Source organism: Cebus imitator, unplaced genomic scaffold, assembly GCF_001604975.1.
Source record: "Cebus imitator isolate Cc_AM_T3 unplaced genomic scaffold, Cebus_imitator-1.0 Scaffold3, whole genome shotgun sequence".
In the NCBI taxonomy this organism is placed as follows: domain Eukaryota; kingdom Metazoa; phylum Chordata; class Mammalia; order Primates; family Cebidae; genus Cebus; species Cebus imitator.
The window spans coordinates 12,209,729-12,218,973 of NW_016107318.1; the positions used below are offsets into that span (position 1 = coordinate 12,209,729).

The 9,245-nt window shown below is 35.1% G+C and overlaps 1 protein-coding gene across 11 annotated transcripts in view; it reads right to left on the reverse strand.

Annotated features, from left to right (window-relative positions):
- Positions 1 to 9,245, reverse strand: part of LRRC7 (leucine rich repeat containing 7) — a 579,044-nt gene that overhangs the window by 355,410 nt on the left and 214,389 nt on the right. For all 11 annotated transcript variants that reach the window (XM_037739858.1, XM_037739854.1, XM_037739849.1 and 8 more), the window contains one exon: positions 7,206 to 7,408. In XM_037739858.1, the coding sequence (XP_037595786.1) occupies positions 7,206 to 7,408 (203 nt within the window). The remainder of the gene's footprint in view (positions 1 to 7,205; positions 7,409 to 9,245) is intronic.

A 9,245-nucleotide genomic window follows, 5' to 3' on the forward strand; every position in this document is an offset into this window, starting at 1 on the left:
AAAAGAAGAGAGAAAGAGAGAGAGAGAAAGAAAGAAAGAGAAAGAAAGGAAGAAAGGAAAATAGCTACACATATGTATTACAGAAAAATAACATTTTAAATGACATACAGTATATTTATACAAAGGAATGTCATTTGTCAATAAGAAGGAATGAAGTACTGACACATGCTATGGCATGGATGAATCCTGAAAACATTATGCTCAGTGAAAAGAGCATAATGTTTCAAAAGGACCTATGCTATATAATTCTGTTTATATGAAATTTCTGAAATAGGCAAATTGATGGAGAAATAAGTTGCCAGGGTCGAGGAGAAGCAGGGAACATGGAGTGACTGCTAATAGATATGGGAGGTTTTTGAAGGGTGATGAAAATGTTCTAGAATTAGACAGTGGTGATGGCTGTGTGATTCTGTGAAAATAACAACTGAATTTGTAAAAATGAATTTGATGGTATGTAAATTACATCTTGACAAAACTTTTAAGAAAAAAGACAGTGCAAGTTTACTGCCAATTTTTTCCTTTAGAAGGATGCCATTTGTTCTGTGCTTATGATTTGGGTGTGAAAGCATTTACAATTAAATCATAAAAGTCATATATGAATGTTTTAAAAATGTTTACTTAGCAGAAGAAAGAAAATGTCAGTTCCCACGGTTTGCTGGAGATCAACTGATCTGCGTCATGTCGAGGTAAAAGCAGCATCAAATGAAGACACCATCAATGTGCCTCCAGGAAATGAGTAAGTTTTAAGAATACATAGCTTGGTTTTCCTGCTAATTAGTTTAAAATACCTGTGTAACTTTTCTACCTCTCACTAATGTATCCACTCTGAGTGTTTTATGGCACTCTGATAGGAAGCAAGAACTTCACCCTTCAGACACAAAACAGTTAATGTGTGATCTCTATAAGAGAAATGCTCAAGACCTTAAATCTCCAATATCTTAGAGGATTGGAAATATCTAGAATTAGTTTTGAAAGTGCTACACAGTAAATTGTTCTCTTTTTCTTCTGTTCATTAGAGAAAATAGGTTTTATAAGGTATAGAAACCTAGATCAAAATCAGTTGAGATGTTATATTCCTCTTACCCATGGGGAGATTTTTTGGCTTCATGAGCATAATAAAATTTCCCAATTTTGCTTCTGTATGCAAAGTTGTCATGACTGCTAGGGGAAACACAAACAGCTTCTAGGCAAATTCCAGCAGTGAGTTTATACTATCACTTTTTAAAGTTTAATATATTTTTCTCTGCAATTGTCTTATTCCTTTCTAAGGACTTTTTATTGTTGTCTGCTGATTTTAACTCTTACTTTTTGGGAGGATGACTCTCAAATACCCATCTGCAACTATGACTCCTCTCCTGAGTTTGATCACATTTTGTTTATTGCTTTTTTTGGGGGTACTTTTACTTGGATAAATATTTTTATTTGATAAAGCAATACCTAAAACCAAGCTAACAAATGCAATGTGTGCAGAAGAAAGTAACTATAATGGTTAGGAGTCTAGATCACATGTCCTTGAAAAATAGTTAAGAAAAGTTGGAAACTTGTCATGTCCTTTGCAGGGACATGGATAAAACTGGAAACCATAATTCTCAGCAAACTGACAGAATAACAGAAAACCAAACATCTCATGTTCTCACTCTTAAGTGGGTGTTGAACAATGAGAACACATGGACAGGGAGGGGAATATCACACACCAGGGCCTGTTGGGGGGTGGGGAGGTAGGGGAGGCATAGCAGGGGGTTGGGGGATAGAGGAGGGATAGCATTAGAAGAAATACCTAATGTAGATGACGGGGTGATGGATGCAGCAAACCACCATGGCATATGTATGCCTATGTAACAAACCTGCATGGTCTGCGCATGTACCCCAGAACTTAAAGTATAATAATATTAAAAAAAGGAGAACCCTTAAGCAAAGTACATGAATTTTTTAAAATATTTGAAGGATCAAGGCAGTGATGATGAAAGCATAGTTTCTTGTTTAGTGAGGGCATACCTTAAAAATCTTTATATCACCCTGAGCTCCAAGACAAGTGTTGAATTGATAGATAGATGGATGGAAATAGGGAAACATCATTAACATATTACAGAGTTTACTAAAAATTAGAACTTTCCAGATATATAATGGTCTGTCCCCTAAATTGGTGATTTTTTTCCATTACTAAAAATGTCCACGAAGAGCTTGGGTGACCATTGCAAGAGAAATAACAAATATATGGTTCTGCATTGGGTAGAAAGTTGAACTACTTGTTAGGATGGGCTTGTGAAGAGCAGTGGTCCCCACCAGCACTCATGGCACACAAAGCAAAATTTCTGTTCAGTTATTCACTGAGATTCTGACTTGTTTTTATTGCAGCTTAACCTCTCTTTTCCTAATACATAGTCTTTGGTAATAATTTTGGATAGGACTCTAACATGCCATGTGGCCTGAGGAAAGTCAATTAACTTTTTCCTTTGGATTTACTTATTAGTGGGGGCTAAATTAAATAATCTGTAGAGTTGTTTCTAATAAAAATAATGTAATATTGTGATTGTGTGAGTCAAAAAAATTATCTGGGGAAGTAGTGGTATTATCACAAATGTGTTGATGTAATCGTGTAGGGTCAGAACCCTATCACGTTTTATGGGCCGGGGAATGTTTTCCTAGATGTCTTTGAAGATTTCAGATAAAGAGAAAGTTATGCCACAATATTTTATGTTGAATAGTCAACACCTAGAACTATCCTGAGATGTTACAAAATCTTACTTTTGTTTGATTCAGAGTAAATTAACGTGGAAATCTTATTTCAGCTGTGATAGAATAATAAACACCAATTATTGAATATTTTTCTATTACAGATATTCCACAAACATCATCTCACCCAGTACTCTATCAATCAATCAATCAATCAATCATCTATCCATTCAGCCACCCACCTACCCACAGAAGATGGTGCTGTTACTTCCCCAGTTTTACTAATGAAGGAACAGATTTCCAGGAAAAATACTTTTCTAACCAACTACCAATGCTAGGATATAATTCCAGATTTGAATGGGTCAAAAGCTCTGGTTCTTGATCTCTAAAATATTTTTGGAGTAGATTGTAAGCTTTTAAGCAGAGAAAATGTTGAAAGTATGGTGCTTAAAATTCAGCCCCATTTCTTTTACATGTGGTTAAATTGATTTCATTTACCAAATTCACTCTCCACATCTTTCAATTTTAGTTATATGCTGGCTTTTCTAAAATTATTTATAATCCCTGTTTTAAAGTTCTTCAGTTTCAAGAATTTTCTTTGCAGTTTTTCTATTTATTGCTTTTTTCAAATTTGCCATCCCACACTACTTCATATATAATATATACCTGTTATGGTCTACTACTCTGTCTATAATTTTAAGTTCCTAATTCAAAATAACAAGCAAAAGAGTACTAAATTATAAGCTGTGTAGCTATCACTGTGTGAAAGGCATGTCATTTTGTATTTTTACCTTTCACTAGAGAAAATTAAGACACAGAGATTGAACTATTCCTAATCAAAATACTTCCTGTTCTTTCATATCTATTCTTGTATCTTTTCTGACACACTATTGGCATATCTTCCCTAATGCCTTTTACCTTGACTTTTTGTTCTCTACTCGTTGTATTATATAACATCTTATAGAAGAGATTCATCACCAATTATAATATTCTCTATGTTCAATATCAGAAAGCAAAGAACACATATATAAAAGATAATTCTTACTATAATATAATATTGAGAATAAAAATGGCTATCTTATTACTCAACAAATCTCAATAACAACTCAAAGAAAACCATAAAATAAAATGGCAGACAAAAATACTTTATTTAATCCAACTCTAAAGATTTAATTCCTTAAAGAGCTCAATGCTCAGCCTATAGGCCACTAACAACTTTATACACAGTTTTTTATTTTGAGCCATTTTTTTTCCTCCTGAAATAATTGCTTTATAGCAGTTTGTTTGTAGTGCACATTGTGGTGATCCGTGCAACAGCTGTTTCACCTTCCACCCCTTCCCCTCGTACTGCTGCCAGCAGTCACAACTCTACAGAGGTGGCTTGCTATTATTTAGCCCATTTACAGTAATTCCACTTTTCTTATACTAGCTTATTCTGTACTCAAACGGCAAAGGAATTTCATCAGCAGTAAACATGTGACACAATTAATGCCAATGAGATCTGCAGACAAATTAGTTGAAGAATTCTAGGGGAGACATTTTTTGTCCTTCTCAGAAAGAGTTTTAAGGAATCAGATATTTCTGTTTTGGGCTGCTGTTGAGGTGAACTCCAGAATTCCTGCAGCCATTCTGCCACCAAGAGAAAAGTCAGCCTCGGAATAAATGTGTTGCTGCCAAGGTGAATAGAAACACATCAGTTCTGATTACTTTTCTGAGATGGACCTTTCACTTATGAGAGCCAATCAAACCTGTTCCTTTGTAAAGTCAGTTTGTATTGGGTTTTCTGTTACTTGAAACACATATAATGAACTCTGATACATTATTCATTTCATTTTCCTATCTTGTATTTTTCCCAATAATGCACAAATACATCTATGTACTATTTGGATCATACCTCAATATCAGATCATTTAGATCATATTTCAATATATCATATACATTAGGGGAAGCTAGCTTACATGGCTGTTTTATGAAAGTAAATAAATGCAACCTTGAAACTCATAGAAACCCTAAAAGATTATGTAAAACTTTTCTGAAAGATATATGGCAGGTTAATGATAAAGGATAATAAATTCTCCTTAACTATAATACACTGGTAAAATATATTAAGTCTTTGGTATACTTATATTATTTTTAATTAATGATAGTCAATTATTTTAACTAACCACACAGAGAAAATATCTTAAGATTTCTCTTCCAAGCCTACTTAGGATCCTAGTGAGTTCCTTGATGTATAAGACTTTTCAATGGAATTATCTTATCAATGCATTAAGCCAAACAATACTATGTGACTTTCAAAACCTTTCATAATCTGAGTGCTCCGCACTCTCCCTACATATTACCTGCACTCATGTACATGCACCTTCTGTTCTAGACTCTTCACAACTCTGCTCCCTTCAACTCTAGATGCATCTTGAAGTTTGCATCTGTGCTTTTTGGTCAACTTCTTCCATTTCTTCTCCAAAAATGGGGTTCTCTTCTATACATAAGCTCTACAATGGTGCTTCGCTCTTTGGCTCTGATTCTACATCACTGAGCACTTGCCTCGAATGCTTCAGTTTTTCTCCATAATTAGATTGTCAGATCCAGAAGGGCAGAGATTGAGATTTGTTTCTCATATAACTGCCCCCTAAAGCTTCAAGTACTATATAGTAGAGTGGATATTAAATAAATACTTGCTTGATAAGTTAACCATGTTTGTACTACTTATCATACAAAATTTGTTGTATAGAAATAGGAAAAGATTTAAAATGACTAGATTGGCCTTGGGTTGCCAGATTTAGCAAATAAAAATACAAGATGACAAGTTAAACTTGAATATCATGTAAATAAACCCCCCTCCCCCCCTTTTTTTTTTTTTAGCATAGATGTATCCCATGCAACATTTGGGATATAGTTTTATAAAAATGTCATTTGTTTTTGAATTTAAAAGTAAAATATAACTGGGTGTTCTCTATTTGTCTCTGGCAATCCTAGATTGGCCTGACCTAGAACCACCCCCCTCACCACCCCATCCTTATTTTTCTAAATTAGAATGGATTACCACATTTCTGACTTATTCAACCTTACATGCTTTTGCTAATCAAGCCCTATGGCATATGAAGTTCTCTGCATTGTTCCATCAATCAGGGACAACAGAGACTCAGTATCCTTATGTAAAATTCACCATGCCTGCCCATGTACAGGGAAGCAGAGATAAATGCAGTGCCAACAGCACCCTCAAGCAGTTCCTCATCTGGCAGAACAGACAGCCCATTTCAGTCCAGGTTCCACTTGATGTGCAATCCTAGTGTGAATCCATGTTGTCAATAATTTTTTATAGGCCTGACATACCCCTAAAAAATACACTATACCTGTGTATAGTGTCATCTATGAAATATCCCAGATGACACCATACACAGGTTGTCAAAAATGAAGTATATTGTTTTTGAAGTACACGTTAAATAGTTCTTAACTTTGAAGTGTTATATAAACAGCATAATTTATAATTCTACAGTTGATCTTAGCCAAAAGGCCAAGTGATAATTTCTAATTCTAAAGAAATATAATTATTCATAATTTGTTTTGATCAGCATGTTGAAATATCAGATTCTGATAATTAACTTCAAGTTTTTACTGTGGAGATTCTTTTTCTGATTACTGGATATTTAATATCATTTTTACTTTTTAGCATAAACAACAGAAATTGAGTGCATGATTTTTTTTTTTTTTTTTTTACTTCTCAGACGTTTAAATCCTTCACAGGTAAATGCCATGATAACTACTTAATCCGTGTTACTTATTTAGGTGACTGTTAGGATCCCTTGGTTTAGATTTTGAACCTCTTTGTTGTGTGGCCTTGGTTTGCTTTAGCTGATCTCTTATTACCCAGTCTTTTTTGCAATAAGGAATAAGGTCACAGGAGACCTATTTTCTTTGCATAGCACAATGCCATAATGGCAGTGTGTGTGTGTGTAGGTGTGCACGTGTATGTGTGTGCACGTGCACAGAGTTTCATAGCTTCAAATTCCTAGTAAACTTTTTACTACTTTCATGCCCCCTACATCCAGTGCTACTTGTAATAAGCAAATATTTTACATTCAGGTACAAAAACATGTTTTTCATGATAGTGTTAATGTGTGTAAAAGCATTTCTTAGTTCAAGGATTTAATATAATGTCACCTTAACACAACACACACATTTTCAGCTCTGGAGTAGTGTCATATTTTTCCTTTCTTTCTAAACATAAACTATTGATTTTAACCCTCTACTCTATATTGTATAGAGGGCATTTTAAATGAAGATAACAAGCATAATCCATCAAATGGTGATTTCCATAGAGTTCAATTTGTTATTAACAGAGGCCTGTGAAATCATAAATGCAGTAATATTAAAAGGCAATGTGAATATTGGAGGAAGTTATATCAGTTTAAATGACTTGTCAGTTACCTAGATAGAAGGCCAGAGTTAACATTATCATTATAACAAAACAAATCCTTTGAAAGTTATGAAATACTCATTTATATTGTATATTTTAGGTTGTCAAAAGTTACCTTGGGTAGTTCTTCAATTTGATTGGCATCTAGATAAAGCTCCTCTAATGTTCGTTCGAAGTTAAAGACCTCCTTTGGCACCTGCTGAAGACTGCAGTGGGAGTAATCTAAAACTGAAATGATTTCTTCTTCACCTCGGAAACATCGGCACGGCACCAGACGGCCGATGATTTTCCGTTTGGTGGTCATCTCCAGGCACTGCACTAGAGAAAAGCAGAAACAAAACAAAACAAAGAAGCTTATCAACTGCTCTTGGAAGGCATTCTTGTGATACTTAAAGCTTAGAAATTTAATTTTGGTATATAGTCTAGGATACTTTAAAGTAGGACACATACATGCATTGTATCATTAAATCCTTAAACAGCCCTGTGAGGTATGTGAAATAGGTTTTATTTCCAGATAGTAAATTCAAAACTGGACTCAAAAAGTGTAAGAGATTCCCCATTATCACACAGATTTGGAATGGAAGAATCGAATTAGAATACAGTCCTATCTCAGTTCAATGCTACTATCATGGTTACCTTCTTACTTGAAACATGGAGCTATTATATGTTTTCTATTTTTACACAAACGAAGTGTAGAACAGAAACTTCCAGAATTTGTTGGAAAAACATTTGTCCCATTTCTGTAAAAATATTCATGTTTCAGCACCAAAGTTTATGACGTATTCTTTGTAGCCCACAAATTTCATCAGTGAATACGTATTTACTGAATAACCACTGTTTTAGGCACTGCTCTAGTGGAGACAGTGATGCACTGAACAAAGCTCCTGTTGAAACTATGGATTATGATTGGATTGGCTATTCACTTCTAAACGGGGATCTATCTTTATGAACCTTGTAATATGGGAGAAAACAACTTGTAATTATGGTAGAAATTCCTGTGACATTCCTGACACATCTTTCTCCTATTCCTCTAGGTTAAACTGACCAAATGCCATTAAATCTTATAAAGACGTGTCATGGCACCTTCAACATTTTATTCACTCTGCTGTTTTTCATGTAATTTTTCTCCTAGACAGTAAGGCTTCCTCAGGACAGTGATTATTTTGTCCATTCTTGTATTTATCTTGGTGCTTAATATATAGTATATATTCACCAACAATTGTAGAATAAACCAATTAAAACATGAATGAATATGTGAATATATTTGGGACTCTCCTTCTAATCACCATCAGCTACTGCTAATTTGCTAAAAAACTTCTTATTTTAATGAAAAGGTCACTATCTCTGTGAATGTCTTCCCAGGAAAGATGAGTAGTGTCTTCCCAGGAAAGATGAATAGCATCTTCCTCTGAGTTCCTAGAGCACTCATCATATTGTTTCCTAATTGTGTGTGCTATTTCCCCAGGTATCAGGCAAGTTCTCTGAGGAGATCTTGTTTCATTTATGCTTAAATTTATAGTATGCAGTACAGTTTACCAACTACAGAATTAAAACTTAAACATGAATTTGAAACTTGCATTTAACTTGCTAATGTATTTTTACTTAGCAACACAAATTTATTCTTATACAGAAATTAGTAACATTTATAAAAAACAATGTAGCATTTTGTTTTTAAAATTGCTCATGTTAAGTGCCATTAGGAGACAATCATTACCTAGCAAATTAATGCAGGAAGAGAAAACCAAATACTGCTTGTTCTCACTAATAAGTGGGATCTAAACATTGAGCAAACATGGACACTGGGGAAGGGAACAATAGACCCTGGGGCCTACTTGAGGGTGGAAGGTGGAAGGGGAGTGAGGATTAAAAAACTACTTATTGGGTACTATGCCCATTATCTGGGTGATGAAATAATCTGTATATCAAAATTCTGCAGGGGGTGGATCCAAGATGGCCGTTTAGGAACAGCTCAGGATTGCAGCTCCCAGTGAAAGCGCAGAGGGTGAGTGGACGCCGTGTTTTTATTGCCCACAGACTAGGAAATTCCCGGGCAGAGGTGCTCCACGGTCACCAGCGCGGCTGTTTCGGCCAGCGCGGCTGTGCCGGCCAGTGCCGCGGCTTTGCCCCATGCGGCTGCTTTGTCGGCGCCCCGGAG